The 22,673-nt window shown below is 43.4% G+C and overlaps 1 protein-coding gene across 5 annotated transcripts in view; it reads right to left on the reverse strand.

Annotated features, from left to right (window-relative positions):
• Positions 1 to 22,673, reverse strand: part of ASAH2 (N-acylsphingosine amidohydrolase 2) — a 58,116-nt gene that overhangs the window by 29,670 nt on the left and 5,773 nt on the right. For all 5 annotated transcript variants that reach the window (XM_082222056.1, XM_082222054.1, XM_082222058.1 and 2 more), the window contains 7 exons: positions 13,516 to 13,645; positions 13,219 to 13,353; positions 10,031 to 10,092; positions 8,271 to 8,423; positions 7,150 to 7,326; positions 4,763 to 4,890; positions 461 to 538 (listed from right to left, as the gene is read on the reverse strand). In XM_082222056.1, coding sequence (XP_082078182.1) covers positions 461 to 538; positions 4,763 to 4,890; positions 7,150 to 7,326; positions 8,271 to 8,423; positions 10,031 to 10,092; positions 13,219 to 13,339 — 719 coding nt within the window. In that variant the 5' untranslated portion in view covers positions 13,340 to 13,353; positions 13,516 to 13,645. The remainder of the gene's footprint in view (positions 1 to 460; positions 539 to 4,762; positions 4,891 to 7,149; positions 7,327 to 8,270; positions 8,424 to 10,030; positions 10,093 to 13,218; positions 13,354 to 13,515; positions 13,646 to 22,673) is intronic.

Here is a 22,673-nt window from a genome sequence, read left to right on the forward strand (position 1 = left end):
GCACCTTCCTGTTCTTGTGCTGCTCTGGAGCTCTGTTTCCTAGGAAATACTAAGGGGCTGTTGTTGGCATCCATCTCAAGAGACAACGGAGTGCACCTCCAGGGGTGAAGTCAAACCACTGGAGAATCACAGCGCCTGCTGTGGCTGCAGAGACCGGCAACTCATAACTGATTGCCTCCTCTCTTTATTAATAGAGACATCCACTGGATCAAAAGCCCTCCTGTGAGTGTGAGGGTCACCAGCTGGATTCCACTCAATATCACAGGTCTCTTTAAACTCCCCTCTCTGCTAACTTTCTTTAAATTTCCATTGTGTGGTCTCTCTTTTCTCTCTGTTCCACCACACCCACCTGCCAGATCATCCTAATCTTTTAAAAAATTAAAGTGACTGAAAAAAAATCATTCTGATATAGTATTTACCTCCCCTTGATTTTTTTAAATGGAACATTCATAATTCTTACATAAACAGTCCAATGTCTTCGCCGCTGTCAGCAACCATCTTCAGCACCACCATTTCTTGGTCTGTATTTGATGAATACCTGGATAACGTGAGGAAAAGAGATACAGTCGTGCCTCGTGTTACGTCCGCTTCATGTTACATTCTTTCAGGATATGTCCTGCAGCGACCTGGAAAGGGTTACTTCCTGGTTTCGCCACTCGCGCATGCACAGAGAGGAAAAATGACATCACGTGCATGTGTAGAAGAGGCAAATCGCAACCTGTGCATGTGCAGACACACCGCTGCGGGTTGCGTTCTTTTCATGTTGTGAATGGGCCTCCGGAACGGATCCCATTCGCAACCAGAGGTACCACTGTACTCTTCACAATGCAGACTTGGAAACAGATGCAAGTCACAATTGGGGAAATGAAATTCTCCTGCTCTCTCTCTCTCTCTCTCTCTCTAAATTAATGGGAAATCTGCAAGAACCAATGGTGCTGTAATGTAATTTTAGACTCTGGACTGAATAGTCTTACGAAGGTGCCATCTTTAAGGGGGAAAGTGATTAACCAGTCTCGCTTTGAAGGAGTTCTTCTGCTGAGTGAGGCTGTGGACCTCTGCCCCAAAGTTCTGCCCTGATTGCACCACTGTCCAGAGCACTACTGTGCTGTAGTGCACAGGGCTGGCACCAGAAATATGCATCATCCATGCCAGAACCCATGTTCCAGTAACATGCTAACTACCACCCCCTGGAGCCTGCTGTCCCTGACATTTCTCCTTCCTGCTGTTGTTGCCTGTTCACCTGCCGTCTCTAAGGGAGCTGTCAGTCGAAGGCTGCATGCCTTTCCCTCAGGGAGTTCATTCACAGTGGGCACAGAGGCAGAGGCATGTGAATGAACAGTGGCAACAGCACCAGGAAGAGATGCATATGTTATAAATGGAGCACTTGGCACACATGTACAGGATCACTATAATAATAATAATTTATTATTTATACCTCGCCCATCTGGCTGGTTTCCCCACCCACTCTGGGCGGCTTCCAACAAAACACTAAAATACAATAACCTATTAAACGTTAAAAGCTTCCCTAAACAGGGCTGCCTTCAGATGTCTTCTAAAAGTTTGGTAGTTATTTTTCTCTTTGACATCTGGTGGGAGGGCATTCCACCGGGGGGGGGTGCCACTACCAAAAAGGCCCTCCGCCTGCTTTCCTGTAACTTGGCTTCTCACAGTGAGGAAACTGCCAGAAGGCCATCGGTGTTGGACCTCAGTTTCTGGGTAGAACGATGGAGGTGGAGACGCTCCTTCAGATAAATCGTTCTTATTTCATATATTAAAGAACATCAAAATACTACAGGACGATAATCTCACTTAGTCTGTCTATGTGATGATTCACAAACAAAGGTTTGATACACATTGTTAATGCCTGTTGTTGGTTTTTTTGGTAAGGTCAGGTTATGGTTAACAGAGACCATTTCATTTCTAAGCAATTCCCATAGTTTCACATGCATACATAAAGTACATGAATAGTCTTGGGATAAAAATGGATCTTCTTGGCACACACAGCATGTCATATTCAACGCTATAATAAGCTGGGATGGCAGGTGCTGCCCCTCTTATTTTGGCAGTCATTTCTGTCATATCAAAAAGTGAACTTGCATTTTTTAGACATTCATCTGAAAAAGTAGATAAGGAATTTTCACAAGGTTAAGATTTCCTGTTTGGTTAGAGCCTTATTTCTGGAGAGCCAGTGTGGTGTAGTGGTTAACAGCAGTGGACTCATAATCTGATGAACCAGGTTCGCTTCCCGGCTCCTCCATGTGCAGCTGCTGGGTGACCTTGGGCTAGTCACACTTCTCTGAAGTCTCTCAGCCCCACTCACCTCAGAGAGTGTTGTGGGGGAGGAAGGGAAAGGAGACTGTTAGCCACTTTCAGACTCCTTAGGGTAGTGATAAAGCGGGATATCAAATCCAAACTCCTCCTCCTTCTTAGTTGGCATCCTAGAATAAGTTCACCTTGTTCCTTGTCCAAAGTGCAGACCAGCTTGATCTTCTACTGTATACGCAGCACTATTTACTGTCATTAGTCTCCTGACCAAAGTGCTACGTAGCTTATCTTTGATTCCCATCTAAGTATGATATTGCTTATTGCTCTTGTTTGCTAAGACCACATCTTTCATAACAGGCCATTGCTTCCCCCTGCCCCCACTTTTTAGAACTATGAAAACCATTTATTCATGTCCTGTAAAGTGGTACATATGCTGCTAATAAACAGATCAGAGGAGAGAGTTTGTATAATTGGATCCAGACCTCTGTCTTCCCTCCAGAACCAGTGCCAGAGTTACGTATAGCTAAACAAGCTATAGCTTAGGCCCCCAAAAAAATTAAAGGAAAAAACACCTGGATGTACATTTCCAAAATATAAGATAAAAAAGAAATAAAATAAAACCTACATACAGCAAGAGTGTTTTGTGTTGTGTAGGCTCCTATGATGTAAGTAATGGGCCCCGCTGCTAGCCTGCTCCCTAATATATTACTGGTTTGGTCATTTCTATATATAGGGTGCCTACATTCTGCATGGACTGGCTCATGGCAACATGCAGCTGCAGACTGCAGTGCAGCACAGTTGAATGTAGGTCAAACAGTTGTACCTGTTACCTAATACTAAAATACACATTTTGTTATGTGCAAATGGCTTTAGATACCTATTAGGTCTATAAATTACCATATAGCATATGTTCAACACAAAAAACAGTGACAATGTGTTGTTGACAAAGGACAGCTGGACATATAAAGGGCTCCATTACCTTCAGTGGCTTAGGGCCCCATCAAACCTAAATCGAGTCCTTTCCAGAACAGCTGATGGACAACTGAGCTGGCACATTATTCTGGCTCTTCCACCCCATCTCCTTTCTGCCATTTTGCTCCCTCATTGCTGCGAGCCCAGTCTTCTTTGTCCTGCCCCTCCAGCTTCTGCTTTGCCACTGTTAAAGTGGTAACAGCTACGGCGGTGATGTGATAAACCTCTGCACCATTAGGCCAATGGATATTGAAGCTATTGAATCCAGTGTTATGAAGACGAATAATCTTGTCACAGCAGAAGGTGGCTGGCCCCAGTTTGGGGTAGGAGCTGAAATTTGTGCCAGGATTATGCAAGGTCCTGCTTCCACCCACCTTGACGCACCTGTTGTGCATGTCACCAGGGCTAACATTCCCACACCTTATGCAAAGATCTTGGAGAAGAGCTGCATACCTCAAGTAATATATATAATTTTTGCAGTGAAGAAAATGCTAAATATCTAGTTCTGTGTATGCTGTATGTGGATGTTGTTCTTCTGGAGTTAAAAATAAAAGTTCCTTCCTCAGACTGAGGCATGCTAGACTCAGTGGCCCAAAGTTCATGTGCTGTCATGGCTAGAGAGTGTCTTTTAAATGTCTAAGTTACTAGAGAGTCTCTTTTCAATTACTAAGTTACTTAGTAATGCAAACCTTCAAAAAAATCTAATACAGTGGTACCTTGGGTTACAGACGCTTCAAGTTACAAACGCTTCAGGTTACAGACTCCGCTAACCCAGAAATAGTACCTCGGGTTAAGAACTTTACTTCAGGATGAGAACAGAAATCTTGTGGCGGTGGCGCAGCAGCAGCGGGAGGCCCCATTAGCTAAAGTGGTGCTTCAGGCTAAGAACAGTTTCAGGCTAAGAACAGACCTCCAGAATGAATTAAGTTCTTAACCTGAGTTACCACTGTAAGAATAAATTCCAGTTGCTTTGGCCAAACCATGGGAGTATGCTCACTCTCCAAAGCTACCTTGCCCAGAAAGCCTTGCTCTGAAGAAGGACTCCTCAGCAAGGCAGGGGAAGCAATGGCAGTGCCATTGCTCCCACCACTAGCATTTAACTACAGTTAAAAAGCCAGGTGAGATGAGAAGAGAAGGAGGTATGGAAGTTGCAGTGGTGGTGGAGGAGGGCACAAGATTACTCTGGCAAGCCAGTGATAGGGACTCAATGGGTCGTGTCTGCTGATGAGACAAGTGAGATGAAAATTACAATCTCCACCCCCTGCAGCAATCGAAATTAATCAGCTGACCCTGATTAATTCCCCACCCACTTGCTGAGGGAAACACATGTGGAAGACTAATTGACCGGCGAGAGAAATGTGGAAAACGATCACTACATTTAAGCTGGGGTTTTTTAGCCATAACCATCACAGACATGACAAAATTCAGTTCATATTCTTTCATGAAACAAGAAATAAGTGATGGCTCAGTACAGAACCCTACAAACATATTAGTATCTCAATTCTGTTTCCTTCCCAAACTTTACCTGAGCTTTTCAGACTCGGGATTATGAAGATAAGAAAAGGGACTTCTGTTGATTTGAGAGTTCTCTATCAAGCCTTTATTGATAAAAACGTGTCCTTTTGTCATATTTTGATGAGCCATATCAACACTCTGTTGATTAGAAAATAGGAAAACCATCACAGCACAAACAAGATGTTAACATGAGAAGGTTGGGTGGGGGGGAATCAACAAAGATCCCTGTGGTATCTTAAAGAACTAACAAATTTATTGTGGCATATGGACTAGAGTTCACTTCACTGAATACACGGAGGTTTGTCTTCATTCAGCTGGCAAGGAAAACTGTAAACAGTGGGGCCAAATAGCTTTGAGGTGCAAAAAGCAGTTTTATGTTAATTCCATTTAAAGCTAAAGATAAACAGAGTGATCATTCCTCAGTTGCAGTAAATGTGAATGGCACAACCATTCTGAGCTTTGCTGGATTAATTTAGACTTGTAGCATAGCAGGAGACCATTGTCTCAACTGAAGCCTAAAGAAACAGAATCAAACATGCTGAGAAGTTCTAATTCAACAATTTCAGACTGCAGTCACACTGATAATTTCTCACATTATCACAGACTGTCCTTTTCGTATTTTATAACTGTTTGGCCCATAGTGATATTTCAGAGCCCCCCTTTTTACATTCCCCCCTTTTCCGTCAGTAACCATATACTATGTATATGTGACAAATGATGATAATACTTCATGCATCTGATGAAGTGGACTCTAGCCGATGAAAGGTACCATCCCTGCTTTTGCAGTAACAGACTGTCGAGCCAAAGGTGAGACTGTTCTGTACAGGGGTGCCAACTTGAATGAAATATTGGGTGGGCCAAGGTAAGTCCTGCCCCACACAATAAATCACATGATGGGGCACACACATACACCATTTGAATGGCTATGCCCATTAACATTGCCCCGCCCCGTTCCTCAAATATTTTATTGGGGAGGCCAAAGGGACCTTGGCCCCTAGAAGTTGACTCCTATGGTTCTGGAAGATCCGCAAACACCTTATTGGTAGTCCAGATAACTAAGTGGACTACCAAAACTAACTGGGAGTTGTTATGGGAGCAAGCTCATATATATCTATGTATTCACTTGCTTTAATTTATGCTCATTGGCTCACTTTGATGCTGTGCTTATCTGTGGACCTTGGGATGCTGGGCTGTAGGCCCAGAGACAGGAGACACTTTGGACACTGGGCCTCACCCAGTGGCGGAGGAACCCTTTCTGACACCTGGGTCGGAATGCCAAGGGGCGGGGGCAAACCGCCCGGTGATGCAGGCGCGCCCTCCGCTGCTCTACAACTGGGGGGAGGCAGCGGGCCATCTTGTCACCCCCCTGGGCGGTGCCTGGGACAGCCCACGCCCTTCCCCCCTTCATACACCCCTGGCCTCACCAGCCCGGTGTGCTGGGAGGTTCTAGGTAAACTGATGTATGTTGTTTTGTGCATAATGTATATTATGAGAAGCCAGCTCCTTGCTGTGGTGTCCATCCTATGTCTGTAAAGGGCTGGGACACCCGGCAGGCTGATTTGCTGTAAGTCCATACCCTTCTTTAATAAAGCAGTAGAACTTAACACTCGGGCGTTTTTGACATCCTTATTTGGTCTCCCTGTACCCACTTACTCCCACAAGCTCACCTTTGGACTAGTGGACCAGGACATTAACACAGCCAACTGCTGGCAGCAGCATGAGAACATGGACAATGATGCACATCAGACTACTTAACATGTTTATGCAACACTAGCTCAGATGCAGTCATGAATTCGCATCCAATGGCAGCAGTTTCTAGGCTAGGAATCTACACTGTAGTTCTGCACATGCTTACATGGACAGTGGAAGTAAAGCTCACTGAGTTCAATGCGCTTACTTCCAGTTGAGCATGAGTAGGGATGCTAATCAAGTTGCACATTTCACAACAAACAGACAAGTAGCAGTACATGCATTGCTTAAATGTTCAACTTCCAAAACGTTCAGAAACCAAAGCACAGCTTCTGATGCTCCTGCAGCCAATCGGAAGCCGCTGAAGCCCTGTCAGACATTCGGGTTCCAAAGAACGTTTGTAAACCAGAACACTCACTTCAGGGTTTGCGGCGTTTGGGAGCCAAAACGTTTGACTCGCAAGGCGTTTGGGATCTAAGGTACGATTGTGCTTTAGATTTGTACTGGTCTGATAATCTCTTTTAATTAGCCAATGAATGTATATAGAAGATTAAGGAACTGCTTGATAGTTTTATTAGCTCTCAAAATAAGTCTCCCAGTTCATCTTAACCTTTTCGTAGACTATCACCAACTCCATAAATATTTCCCTACAGCATGCTGCAGTAGACTTGTCAAGCACTAAAAGTGAGAGGCTGGTGTGGTTCTTACCTCTAGGATCCCATTGACAATGGCATTCAAGGATGGCTTTATAAGCCCCTTCCCTGCTATCATGAAGAGAGTGTATTGAAAATACCCTGCAGGCCCTGAATGGGTATGAACTGCAGACAGTATTACGTTGTCATGCTGGTAGAGATCGCCATATCTTTCCTTCAACTGTTTCATTACCTAAGGACAGCAATGGTGCAATTACTGCATTTTCTGATTTGGTATGTTTATTAGATTAGTTGAAAAGAAAAGAAAAGAAGAAGATGATGTACCTGGTATGGAACCTTATAACTTTGACTTACAAAGGATGTGCTCTACCACTGAGGTACCATTCCTGGCAAGTTGGAAAATAATACTCCACAAACCTCATCCAGTGGCATCCTAAAGGCTAAAACATTTACAATGGAATGGGTTTTTTGTGGCAAGATTCTACTTCCTCAGCTTGTTCAGCAAAATTAACCTCAGAATAGTCATTTCAAGAGGTTGTTAAAGGCACTCCAGGAACAGAAGGCACAGCTAGAAATGGAAAGACTACCTGGGTTTCTTCTGCTGAGCAAAACACACTGGAATAAAATGGAAATCTTGAAATAGATGAGTAAAACATATTGTATTAAAAGAGCTGGAATCATATTATATATTATGAGTTATGAATATATATACCTTCACAAACATTCAAACACTCTGTGACAATAGACAAGGCGTGAATCCAAATATATGCCTTTCTTTATATAAGGTCATGATTTTCTGTTGCATTTTCTTCCTCACTCATCACATTTTCTCTTTTTTTCTTACTTCACAAATATACTTTTGATTTAGGATATTTTATAGTGGATGTAAGATCATTGTAGATCTCTCAGCTCTTGGCTTGCATGAGCTGTTATATTTGCACCTACAATATATATAGACATCTCAGGGATTGTGGTGGTTAAGACACCATACATTGTTCAAATCGATTGTTGTGCTGCACACACACACACCATATATTTATGCCCATCACAATTCCATATATAAGGGAGTAGGGGAGAGAGACAATTATTTGAGGCCAATGATTTTTGGATGATATAAAAACCTAAAAGAAAAAAAGAAAAGAGCTACTCTCTATCTCACCCCTGCCCCACACTTACCTCCAGCCTAAGCCTTTGAGACATCATTCCTATCTCAGCAGTAACATACAACACTCGTTTGCTCCAGTCATCGGGCTCTGCTATGATGAATGCTCTACAGTACAGTCGTGAGATCAGGCCAGCACCAAGCTGATCTGGATTCACATAGCCCATCTACAGGGGGACACAACATCTCCTTAGCCACACACAATGTGCAATCCCATACTTATTTATTCAGAAGCAAGTCTCCCTGCATTCAATTTATTCAGAAGCAAGTCTCCCTGCATCCAGGCCATGTCGCTTTTGTACTGTATTTACCCATAATTCCTTTCTTTTCCATTATGGCACTGAGCTATGGGTTTGTTTTAACCCCACCCCCCACCCCCACAAAAAGTCTTTTTCAACATCATATTTTCTATCAAAATATAATTTAAATGTTTATTTTGATATATTTCAGCATGCTAAGAACTGCACTGCAACATTTGCAGAAGCGTGAAACCCAGTGCATAGCTAAGAGTTCAGGTCACTTCATTCAGGTCACTTCATTCAGGAATTTGCAACAAATGAATTGCTCCAGCATCCTTAATTAAACAGAGCTTACTCTGGAGCAAGAGTGCATAATGCTTTTGTGTACTTGTAATGCCTTGAGACGCATTGGGGAAGGCTCTTCTCATTTCTCCTGCCCTGGCTTCTGAAGCAAAGCGTGTTAATAAAGGAAACATAGCAGTTTCTTTCATAGTGCATATACATATAGTAACATACTGTCAGGGACCATGATGAGGAGGGCTGCACTGAGGAAGAATGGTGGGAGCCACCCCCCCTCCTCCTCCTCCTCTTCCCCTTCCTGATCCTGAATCTTCTCAGGAGCAGGAAAACAGTATAGATTTGGAACAGTGGTTTGCAGAGGGGCATAGTTCAGAAGGCAGAAGCTGGGAAATACTGGATGGGGAACAGCTAACAGAAGAAACACTAGGAGAGAGAGAGTTAACAGATTCACAGTCTCTGGAGAGTATCCACCCCTCTTCCCCAAAGTCCCAGAAAGCTCAGAAAGTGTGAGAACTGAAAACACAGCGTCTCCAAGTTCAGATTACAAGATGTAGGAGTGACGTAGATTAATAGGGACAGAGGAGGAAGAGACCTTAATTGGGAGCACCGCCATCCTTCACTGTGTTTATTAAAGAAACTAATTGGTAAGAATTATCTTTCGTTTGATCTGCTCATTTGTGGCCACGGGGGAGGAAGCCGATTCCCTGAAGCCTGACACATACTTCTTATCATTATCATTATCATTATCATTATCATTATCATTATAATGCTTTTAATAATAATAATAATATTTTTTATTTGTATCCCGCCCTCCCCTGGATGAGGAACGTAGACATTTCACTCCTACAAGTATATGGGAATCTGATGCAAACAAACCCCATTACTGTCATCGTTATTTCAAATTATAAGTTGCTTCCCACAAAAGTCTTGATGCAACTTACAAAAAAATAAAAACAAAATCCAGTGACAGGGCATTACTACTGAAAAGGCCTGCCTTCTCTGAGTCCTCCTCTGGGCTAATGCCAGAGGGAACACATATAAAAGAATCTCCAAAGATGGCCTCAGGTCCTGGGCAGCCTCATTTGGGGAAAACCATTCCAGAAGGCATTTCTGGATTTATTATATAAAGGCCTTGTAGAGTGTCAAAAAAAGAAGAAGGAAAAAGCTGAAAGGGGGTGGAAATGGGCTTGTGCTTTCAGTGAAAAGAAGAAAGAAAACTCAGATTGGGTACTTACAAAAGGTATCTCTGCTACAGGGCCGGTACAGTCAGCTCGACCAACACCAATCATGTAGCCAGCTAGAGAAGGTATGAGAATAATACTGCAATTAGAAACAGAAAAGAACAGGAGACTTCTTCCAATGCAGGGGCCCAGGACAAGACAGATGCCACTTGCCACTTAAAAAGATACAGGCACTGTAGGAATGAAAAATCATGGGAGACGAGAGAGGCAGGTGTAGCTAGGCCTCTGTCAGGGCAGGCCCTGAGAGCCTATTTTATTGAATATTGCAAGCATTGCCACAGGTGGGCCTGTGGCTCATTGGTTGATACATACACACAGAAACTTGTAATTGGTTAACATAAGTACTAAGGTGGGAATTACATGTGAAAGGTGGGGATTACATGTGATCATTTATCATTGATGGAGTAAAGGCTGGGAATCGGAGCTAGAACTAGACAGGCATGAAGCCTCCTAATTGAATTGTAACTAGAGATTAATATGGCACAAACAATATAACGATCAAGTTCTGTAGATGCGGTCAGCTAGGCATGGAGAGCAGGTACAGTTTGTTTTCCATGAGCTTGGGATGTCTGTTATTAATGATTGATCATAGCATGAGACAATGTAATAATCAAGTTCTGTGGATGTGGTCAGCTAGGCGTGAAGAGCAGGTTCGTACAGTGTGTGCAAAGCAGGGAAAAACCTACGAGCAAGACTTCTCAGAAAGCAAGAGAAAAGAGGTGCAAGGCTTCCCCAAAATGGAGCAGTTTTGTGCAGAAAGAGACTAACAGTTAAGTGCAGAAAGAAGACTTCCCTTTAAGGCACACCTTGGAGAAAGTACAGGTTCAGTTCCAGACCACTGCAATAAAGCGAATATTGCAATAAAGCGAGTCACACAATTTGGGGGGGGGGGGTTCCCAGTGCATATAAAAGTTATGTTTAGACTGTACTGCAATCGATTCAGCCAGCATCCACTGATGTCAGGGGTGGGAGGGAAAGCCCTGTCTCCAGCCCTAGTCAGCTCCACTTCCTCTGCCAGAAGAGGACAGCAGCAGCAGCAGCAGTGGGGAGGGGTGGGGCTTCCTTGTCCCAGAAGCAGCTGGGCTGCCTGCAGCTACACCTGCATCCTCATAAGGAGCAGTATCTGAAGTGAAATACAATAAAAAGAAGTATGCCTGTATCTGAACTAGGCTAGAACCCTTCTCACTGACACCTTTTTTTCTATGTGGAGGGACGTTTTCGTTTGGTTTGATGCAGTGGAATGTTCAGTCATGTGATCTTGCACCTCTGATACAGGTGCAGTCCAGACAGGATTTACCAGTTTGTTGAAAACAAGGTCTAAATATGAAGGAATATTTGTTCTACTTTTCTGTCGGAAGGACTACCATTGTCAACTGTTAGACGTATGTGGCTGCTTTTGCTTTAATTCACCTCACCAGATGAGGTGAAAATGTTTTCTGAATATAATGTAATCTGGGCACCCCCAGCTATTGGGGGGGCACATTGCCTTCAGGCTGATATGAGTTATTTATTTTGGTATTCTGATACCACCTTTCAGGGCAGAAAGGCCCTTCCAAAGCAGCTCATTATATGGAAGTAATTCATTAATTAAGATACTTCTCGATGCTAAAGCAGCAGTTTACAACCAAGTCTGAGCTACAGTAAGTCCTTCTCAAGTGTAAAAATTAGTTACACAAACATTAAAATAGAAATGTTCATAATTAGCACAAGAAAAATATAGTAACAATATACAGTCATACCTCGGGATAAATACGCTTCAGGTTGAGTGCTTTCGGGTTGCGCTCTGTGGCGACCCGGAAGTAACAGAGACGGTCAAAATGAAGCCACACGCATGCGTGGAGGCAGCAAAACGCGACCCGCGCACGCGCAGACACACTGTCGTGTCTTACGTTCTGTTCAGGATGCGAACGGGGCTCCAGAATGGATCCCGTTCACATCCGGAGGTACCACTGTATAACATATTAAAACTGAACATCAGGGTAAAACAGATCAAACCCAGACTGTATTATTTGGTGCAATGGCAACTGTAAAATGCTACTATTGTTCCCTGTTCACATTGGGATAACTCCTTGACTGTGACCAGACTTAAGGATATTACCTGATTGAGGCATTCTACTCATGGCTAAGGAGAGCACATGAATGGGTGTGGCATTTGCCCTCCTAGGTGGGTCACAAGGAAAGGGTTAAATGAGTGTGAAGTGATTGGCCAGTGGGAACCCAAGAGGAGGAGTTGAGAACTGGGAGTTGGAGAAGGAAGAGGGAGGATAAGTCTGTGGGTTGGTCGAGTTGTGTTGTGAGAGAGTGAGAGAAACTGATAGGAGGAATCAGATAGACAGTTGGGATAATCAGTTAGCAGTTATTAGGAAAGGCATAGGCCGGTATAGAAACTAAGATTAAGAAACTGACAAGAAAAATTATCTGAAACCATAAACTTGTTAAGGCTTATAAAATAAACTTGCTTATTTGATTTAATGTTAACAACGGTCTGGACTCTGTGTGTACCCGAGAGAACCAGGTTGGTGTCAGCGGGAAAGCAATCACAGTGGTGGCACAGGGATCAATAGACCACCAAACGTCCAGGGACCCTGTGTGATCGCCACAATGGGGTATTTGCCAAACAGTCTTTTTCCGTACAGTGCAAACATCTGAAGGAAACTTTCACGCTTACAGGCTGTCACACAATCTGGAACATTATTAGAGATTTCATTAATTTTTCTTTAAGGGGCCACAAGACCTTCATTGTTTTTGCTACAAAATATTAACAGAGCAACACTTCTGGAAAATCTTTAACTTTGAGGGAGAATACACATGACCCGCAACCCCAGAGTCGGCCATGACTGGACCTAATAGTCAGGGGTCCCTTTACCTTTACCTTACACAAGGAAGGTAACTGATGGATAAATATCAGCCGCTGCACATCTGCTATGTGCTACAATACATAAAAGTAGTTCTATTTCCATATCAGCACACCACAAAGTAGAAGAAAAGCTTGTGCAAAATAAATCAATTTGCAATGGAACAGAAAATACTAGAAGAGAGTGTTAATGATTGTCGGAATGGATTAAGGCAACTTTGTACACACAATGTTGCTCAGAATCTTTCTTCAGAATGCTGCCATTCACCAGCAAATCTCTTAGGTACCACAATATAGATATTACAAGACATTAAGTAATTGTTGTTACCATTTTTCTCACTGAAGAAATAGTGGACAACGAACAGTGTCACAAGAACCGCTATCACCAGCACCAGAAAGACAGTGATGACAATTGCCAGCCGTGAGAGAGTTGTCTTAGGCTTTTTCATTCTGAAAAGAACACCTATAAAAAGAGAAGTAGAGGTAAACTGGTAAAATAGAAGTAGTAAAAATCCCGAATGATGTATCACTTCACAACTTTGGCTATTTCCTACGTTGTGTGTACAGAACCTGAATAAACAGCTAGTTCTCTCAAACTGAAAAAACAACAACAAAACATCCTTACCTTATTGTAAATAGTTGACTGAAATCAAAGACGAATTATTCTGGAAATTTGGATCTTCCTTGCTAAACAGTGCAGCCTTTGGATCTTCTTTTCTGATCACACCTTTACAGACACCTCAAAATTTCTCAAGCTGTGAAAGAAACATATTAAAACAAAATGACAACTTTGTGAGACTTTTGTAAGGGTATGAAATGTATGTGCAAGTTACTTATGGACCTCGCCACCATGCACATTATGTCAATGCTCGCATATTTATATATATATGGCCAGCTATCAAAAATGACATATTTGGCGCTGTTTCCTTGATAAGGTGCACTGCATTAGCTAAAAGCAAGAGATCGCTAACACATGATCAGCTTTCATCTAGCCCTTGAACTTTCTGGCATTTATTGCATTTAGGTTGCGAAGTTCAGCGATCAACAGATACAGATTATTCTTTGGCCTTTTCAAAAGCAAATCAGGCACAGCACTGATTTTTATCAGGTCACTGATTTTTCACTACCTTTGCTTCTTACACCTGGCCCCAGCTTCTTAAAATGTCCAATAGCCAGAGACAACTTTTTCCTTGTTGTGGATTAAAGTGGCAGCATTAAGGCAGTGTATGAGAATGTAAGAAGGGGGTAAAGGCAGGTGCTAGTGACTGGGGGGAGAAATGCAGGGAAGTTGTGGACAAGAAAAGTCAAGAAGAAATGACCAGGCCAAAGTGGGGAAACTATAGAAAGCCCACAAGGGGAGTTGATCTCACAGACTTCACAGGTAATGGAGGCAGAACTAATCGGGAGGAGACTGATATGCATATGGTTTATAGCCTTCTCACAAATGAAAACAGGTTTGGAATATTGCATCAAGCAGCCACTTTGTTAATTATAAAGAAGATCCAAGGACAAATCATTGCAAAGATAAGATTAGGCTAAGCAGCCTCGTTGCTATCTCTAAGGGTAAACTATGTTCATTAAGGTCTTAATCTGAACTGCTTTGCAACTATACACATTACTTAAGTAATAACCTTTATGCTACTGGTCACAGCCTGATCGCTGGCTCTGTCTTTGTATTATTAGCTTCGTTTCAGCAAGCCTTTTTATATCATTAGCTTTGCTTTGGGACAGGGGAGTGGAAATGTGACCCAAGGGCAGGGCCGGATTTAGGTTTGATGAGGCCCTAAGCTACTGAAGGTTTGATGAGGCCCTAAGCTACTGAAGGTAAGCTGTCCTTTGTCAACAACACATTGTCACTGTTTTTTGTGTTGAACATATGCTATATGGTAATTTATGGACCTAATCGGTATCTAAAGCCATTTGCACATAACAGAATATGTATTTTATCAAAGTAATTGTTGAACTGAAATACAATTAAGAAGAAGTATATTAATAGTAAAATAATTATAAATAAATCATGTATTACATGAAATCAATCAGTAGGCATAAGACTCATACCCTTAGTCTATGCTGCCTGATCATCAGTCTACAAGCTCTCTTTAATATTATATAACAGATACAACAGCTTGACCTACATTCAACTGTGCTACACTGCAGTCTGCAGCTGCATTCTACATGGTGTCATGCAACCAGTCCATGCAGGATGTAGGCACCCTATATATAGAAATGAGCAAACCAGTGATATTTTAGGGAGCAGGCTAGCAGCGGGGCCCATTACTTACATCATAGGAGCCTACACAACACAAAACACTGTTGCTGTACGTAGGTTTTATTATATTTATTTTTTATTTTTTATTTTGGAAATGTACATCCAGTTTTTCCCCCTTTTTATTTTTTGGGGGCCCCCAAGAGAGTGGGCCCCCAAGCTATAGCTTGTTTAGCTTATATGTAAATCCGACACTGCCCCAGGTTGCTCTGCCTAAATTAAGCTGCATTGAGGGAGCCCTGTGGGAGAGGAAGAGGGAGATCTGAAATGGATGGAGTGGGGGAGGCCAGAAAGCCATCTGAAAACCATCAGTTAAGACCTCTGGCTAGAGGTCCCTTCTGCAACAGCATGTTGGGCCGGGAGGAAGGAGCGAAAGAAAGTGTGAGAGGAATGAGGATAACTTGATTCACTCTTTATTTTGAGGCAATTTAATACACCCTGCTCCTGAACCAGTGCTCGGATTGGAAGTAGATATGTGTCCATGTATCTTTGGTCACATCCACGCCATATATTAAAAGTGCAAGGCTTTCCCCCGAAGAATCCTGGGAACTGCAGTGTGTAACTGCCACAAAGCTACCATTCCCTTTTTTAAAAAAATATTTTTTTTTATTGATTTTACAAAATTTTTATAAACAATACAAACAAATAAAAAGACAAAACAAACATGTATAATTTCATCTCCTTTTTTCATAAACCTCACTTCTCTGACTCCCCCAAACCTCCCCTTTCTACATCCCAGTTTCCAAAATTTTGTCATATTTGTTCCTTATTTGTTCTTTTCTTTTACTTAATCTTTTGTCGCTGTAATCTCCTTTTCTTGCTAAGAACCTCAACATTTTAGCATTCATTAATTTTATAATATTTATTGAGATAAATTTTAAATTTCTTCCAATCTTCATCCGCCGTCTCTTTCCCCTGTTCACGGATTCTGTCGGTCATTTCAGCCAATGTCATATAGTCTATCACCTTCATCTGCCATTCTTCCAGAGTGGGTAGATCTTGGGTCTTCCAATGCTTTGCGATAAGTATTCTTGCTGCTGTAGTAGCGTACATAAAAAAAGTTCTATCTTTCTTCGACACCAATTGGTTACTAATGCCCAAGAGAAAGGCCTCTGGTTTCTTAGGGAAAGTACATTTTAGTACCTTTTTCATTTCATTGTACAGTGGTGCCTCGCAAGACGAAAAGAATCCGTTCCGTGATTCTTGTCGTCTAGCGGTTTTTTCGTCTTGCGAAGCAAGCCCATTGATTAGCGCTACAGCGGTCTAGCGGCTTTCCGTGATCAGCTGTTAAGCGGGTTTTTCAGCAGAACAGCTGATAGGCGGCTTAGGAAAAGGAGGGGAGCGAAAAAAACCCGCGGGGACGCGCAAGATTTTTTCGTCTTGCGAAGCAACCCCATAGGGAAATTCGTTTTGCGAAGCGTCTGCAAAACGGAAAACCCTTTCGTCTAGCGGGTTTTCCGTCTTGCGAGGCGTTCGTCTTGCGGGGCACCACTGTATATCATTTCCCAGAAAGCCTTAATCTTCGGGCACGTCCACCAAAGGTGGTAGAAAGTACCTTCAGTTTCTTCAAAGCTACCATTCCCAGCTACCCTTAACAAACCACAGTTCTTGGGATTCTTTGCAGGAAGTCATTAACTTTAAATGTGCTTTAAATGCATGGTGTGGGCATGAGTCTGCACACTGCCCAACTACTTGCAGTTTATGAGGCGGTTCAAGGGCTGTCTTTCTCTTCTTTTAGAGCAGGGATGGGGAACCCCAGGTTCAGAGGCCAAATATAGTCACCCAGGCCTCTCTTTTTGGCCCCAGGAGTAATGCATCCTGTTAACCTCGGCAGAAGATGGATAGAATTGTGTATATAGAGACCTCTGGCTTTTGCCTGACTGGAATGTAGGTAAGAGTCACAAGAAGTGATCCATTCACTTCTGCCACTGCCCAGACTCACCTTTGCCCGCAAAAGAAGGAATGTTGCTCAGAAGCCAAATAAGGGCCCTCATTCATTTTGCAGTTAAGAGCAGTGCTTTTTCTCTTTAAAAAAATGTTTAGGGGTACTCTCATTTTCCTACTCATATTGAAATACTGCCCCTCAGTGAGGCCAAACTTAGATTCGCAAAAGGTTTAGGGGTATGCGTACCCCTGCGTCCCCCCAGACAAAAAGCACTGGTTAAGAGAAGCTAGGAAGCATCTCATGGGTCTAGAATTGACTTTGAACATGCTCCAGGAAGCAGTCATACATCATTATGTGAAGTTCCTTTCTGGGGAACTCTGTTGGGGCAGGGAAGATAGCAGCTCCTGTGTATGGATGGGGGCAGCCATATTTTTTCCATCTAATTTTTGTGGTAGCAATATACTGTACAAATTATATTGGGGGGGGGAAGATGGCCACCCTCATTGGTATATGGAGGTAAAGGTAAAGGTACCCCTGTCCGTCAGGGCCAGTCGTGACCGACTCTAGGGTAGCGCGCTCATCTTGCTCAAGAGGCCGGGAGCCGGCTCTGTCCGAAGACACTTCAGTGTCACGTGGCCAGCATGACGAAGCTGCATCTGGCGAGCCAGCACCAGCGCCGCACATGGAAACACCGTTTACCTTCCTGCTAGAAAGCGATCCCTATTTATCTACTTGCACTTAGGGGTGCTTTCGAACTGCTAGGTGGGCAGGAGCTGGGACCGAACGACGGGAGCTCACCCCGCTGCGGGGATTCAAACCGCCGACCTTTCAGTCAGCAAGTCCTAGGCTCTGTGGTTTAACCCACAGCGCCACCCGCGTCCCATATGGAGGTACATGGTACATATCTTTTCTCAGGAAGGAACTGTATGTTGCAACATGTAGCTTCTGGGGAAATCATCTGGGGAGATTTTCAGATGTATATTCAATGCATATGACACTATCTAGCTGCTCCAAGTAGCTTAAAACAGATCCCTTGGATCAGTGGTTCCCAACTATTGGTTCATGGACCCCAGTGGATCTTCATAACTCAGCCATGAGGCATGCGGCATTAGGGCTTTTTTTTCCAGCTGGAACTCACTGGAACTCAGTTCTGGCACCTCTCAGCTGGGTGCCACTGCCATGAAGCATTCATTGCAAGTTCTGGCACCTCTTTCTCTAGAAAAATAGCACTGCTTGGCACCATTCGCATAACAAAAACAACCATAGGGATATCAAAATTTTCAAAAGTAGGGAGTCCATGGCCTGGCTTTTAAAAAAAAACAGAGGGTCTGCAGTACTTAACTAATTGGGAACCACTGCCTTAGATCATCTCATAATACTTTAAAATGATTTAAAAATAAATAAATTAAACAATGCTGATTTTTAAGGGTTTTTCAGCTTGGGTCTCATCTTGCATGGAAACAGGTCAAGAGGTTGTAAACTTTATCTGCACTGTTAAAGACAGATCATCTAGAGGAGAAAGTCAATCATCTTGAGAAGGTGATTCAGAACCTTGCAAAGAGATAAAAGTTATCCAGCTGAACTTTTATCTCGGACTTCATTTCACTATGACTTATAAATGTTTCAGTCCTGTGTAAAACTGCACAAGAGTGCAATGGGGGAGGTAAAGCTTGCATAGTCAGCTTTTTGTCTGTAATTTGATGACACACAGAGATGAAATGCAGAACTTTCTACCCTGTAATTAATGTTTGATAAATTACAGGTCTTTTAGTTGCTTGATCAATTTCATTTTAATATGCCTTCCATATTATCAAAAGCTCAACATCAATGCCTTTCTGAAATGTTGAAGGAAGAGTATTTTCTTTTTCATCTGTATTCCGTATACAGTGGCACACAAACAGTGAATCGTTAAATTGTGAAATTCACTGCTAGAATATATGTAGTGATGGTCACTAATTTACATAGCTTCACAAAGGGATGAAAGAAATTCATGGAGGATAAGGCTATCATGGGCAGGTATAATTTTTTTAATTGTTATTGTTATTAGACTTGTTGGTCGCTTTGTCATGATTAAAAAGCATCTCGTATCGTTCAACATTTGGAAACCCTAATTGGCACAAGCACCTTGCCCAACTTGTGCTTTTTGCAACCTAGTCTCACTCACTGGAGTGGTGAGTGGGTTTGCACATTCCTATGACCCGTGTGAGTGAAGCCATCGGGAGTCTGGTACTCCCAGCAGAGTCACCCAAGGCAGTAAGGTCAGAGGGGAGCAGTTAGACAATGAATGCTCCAAGAAGTCCTCAATGGCAGAACAGGCAGATGATAACAAGCAGTATGTTACAATGGCTGTGAAGGCAGATGAAGGCTGCAGCAGATAAAAATCTACTGGTCGTTGTGATACTCATGCCATTGGAGTGGAGCCTTCCTGGACTGTGACTAATATTTTACAATAATTTGGGCATAATTTCTGAACTAGAATTTTGTGTTGGATTGAGCAGATGGAATAAGAATGGGGAGATTACAGCAGAAAAAAGGTGATATCCACTACTGTTTTTTAAAAGTTCCTTTTCAACTTATCCATGTTAAAGTTATAAATTATACTAAAAACAAATTACATACTATAGAACTAAAAAAATACTTTTAAAAATGTAGTATAAACACCGACAACTGGGAAACACTGGCCTGCGAGTGTTCCAATTAGAGAATAGACTTTACCATGGACTTTAAGATGATTTAAGAACTCAGGATGAAAGGGGAAAACGTGCTAAGAGGAAGGCATGTTTGGCAAACCTTTGCCATGATCAGCTCCCACCCGGAAACCTACGTCCGCACTGTCGAAGCACATGCAGATCCAGAATTGGCCTCCACAGTCACTTACAGACTCACTGTTAAAACCGTGTTCATGGAAGACAATCTTACCTGGCTACGAGCAATCACCAAAGAAGAAGAAGAAGATTTGGTAACCTAGTAATTTAATATTATTTGGGACAATTAAACTTGTGATATACAGTGGTACCTCGGTTTACGAACTGTCCTGTTTACGCATGATTCGGTTTACGAACTCCACAAAACCAGAAGTAGTGTTTCGGTTTGCGAACTTTACCTCGGTCTACAAATGGAAGTCTAATGGTGGAAGGGCACTGGTGGTGGGAGGCCTCATTAGGGAAAGAGACCTTGGTTTAAGAACGGATTTGGTTTAAGAACGGACTTCGGGAACAGATTAAGTTTGTAAATCGAGGTACCACTGTATTCATATACAAAGCTTTAAAAAACATGTCTTGGACATCTTTATTCTATTATTTTATTCTATCCTTTTAAAAGATAAGAAAACTATTTTTAACTGGATTGAAAACTTGTGAGCTTTGCAGAACAGAATGTATCAACTTTGATAAGATATGGATAGCAATCAGAACAGAACTGTTATATTTTTCAGTATGTTTGTTTGTGAGTGGTTTTTGCTTACAGGACGCCTAGAAATCAAAGAAGCAAGTTTGGTCTGGCAGATGACCAATGTGAGCAATTTGAACTTTTCCTACTTTATGTTACAATCTTTGGTCCGAATCAAATAAAGGATGCTCCTGTTCATGTGAAGAGGACAATATTGAGACAACTCAATCCTGGATCTTGGCAAAGAGGAAGGTTGTTTCCACAACTGGATTTCTGGATCCTATTGGGTAAGACAGGGCTTCACCATCCCTGGTGTGCACAAAGACATTTCTATCTCAGAGCCAGCTCAGAGAAGGCAATTGCGGACAAAAGATTGCAGTAGATTGCGGAAGAAAGAAAAATTGCGGAAGAATTGCAATTTTGGCAGAGAAGTCGAGGCAGAGAAGCCAATTTGGGGTGAGAAAGGCTTAGAACTTAGACTATGGAACTGAGAAGACCGAGGAGATAAATGGGGGGCGGGTATTGCAATTCACAAAAAGGATTACAATTCAGAGAAGTCTTAATATAGAGAAATGTGTCACCACCATTCACTTTCCCCTCTACTTCTGCTTGTTACAGGATCCATAGCCCGGGTCCTGAGTGTGTGTCTATGTATGTGTGTGTGTGTGTGTGTGTGTGTGTGTGTGTGTGCATATCCCCCACCCTTGGTGTGTCTGAATTAAGGGTTTGTCTACCGAGATCAGATAATTCCTTCACTTCAGTTTTGATTCATCATTTCCAGGGTTATTCTTCACTAGGGAGAAAATACCCTTGCTGTAAAGGTACCCTTGCCCGAACGGGCCAGTCTTGACAGACTCTGGGGTTTGTGCGCCCATCTCACATCTATTGGCCGGGGGCCAGGGCTGTCCGAAGACACTTCCGGGTCACGTGGCCAGCGTGACAACGCTGCTCTGGCGAGCCAGAGCTGCACACGGAACGCCGTTTACCTTCCCGCTGGTAAGCGGTACCTATTTATCTACTTGCCCCCGGGGGTGCTTTCGAACTGCTAGGTGGGCAGGCGCTGGGACCGAGCAGCGGGAGCGCACCCCGCCGCGGGGATTCGAACCGCCGACCTTTCGATCGGCAAGCCCTAGGCGCTGAGGCTTTAGCCCACAGCGCCACCCGCGTCCAACCCTTGCTGTAACATTTAGCAAATAAAACTGCGAACAATAATTTTTGCTCAGATTGTGTCAGGGAACTGACATCGGAGGGAGAGGCGAAGGGGAGGCTCCCAGATGATGCTGGCGAAGGACCCAGCAGCAGGGGGAGAAACAGCTCAGTAGAGGGGGAAGCCAATCAGCGCAACACCAGGGATAAAGGGGGGCAGACGGGGGAATTGGAGAGAGGGCTCCAGGACTCTTCACTGGACATCAGTGAGGAGAGCCCAGGTCCTCCGCTGCCCATGCCCTCCCTGCGCAGGAGGCTCCCACGCAGTGAGAGGAGGAGGAGACTGGGTGTCAAACAACTTTTATGTTGGAAGAGGTTCAAGAAACGCCCACTGACGGTTTCTGCCAGTGACTGAGGCAGCCACCATGAGAAGGGGCTGTGCAGTCAGAAAGGTTTAACAAGGCAAATTAACCGAGAAAGGCACCAGCTTACGCACGAGTAACTCATACCTATTACAGCAATCCGTCAGTCCCTGAAAGTTGCTTGTGCGCAGCAGCAGGCAGGTAGCATCATGAGCAAGACCAGAGGAGCGAATGCCCAGGAGGGAGCAGCTGGAGGGCAAACTCTGGTGGAGAGGAACCGAGAGTTGGAGCAGCATGTAGCCATCCTGACGGCACGGCTGGACGAAAGTTGGTCTCAAGATGCACAGGTCAGGCCCACCCCCATAGCAAGGAAGGTACCCGGACTGGTGCACAAATTTGGAGGGAACCCGCAGGAATATAGTGCGTTCCGAACGGAAATAGAGTACGCCTTGAAACTGCAGGATGACGATTTTGCAGACGAGGGGGCGAGGGTGGCATATGTCGTGGGCCACCTGCAAGATGGGGCCAGGGAATGGATCAGGCCCCTTATGGCGACGCAGAATGCTGCCATGCAGGACCTGAGGAAATTCTTTCAGGCGATGGACGCAATGTTTTCCAGTGATGTACAACAAAGTGTGACAAAGCGTGAACTGATGAACTGTAAACAGGGGAACCAGTCAGTTAGAGACTACTGTTCGTGCTTTGCCATGATAGTTCACCGCCTCGGGTGGCAACTG

The sequence above is a fragment of the Podarcis vaucheri genome (genome assembly GCF_965113315.1).
Source record: "Podarcis vaucheri genome assembly, chromosome: 5".
Taxonomy (NCBI): Eukaryota; Metazoa; Chordata; class Lepidosauria; order Squamata; family Lacertidae; genus Podarcis; species Podarcis vaucheri.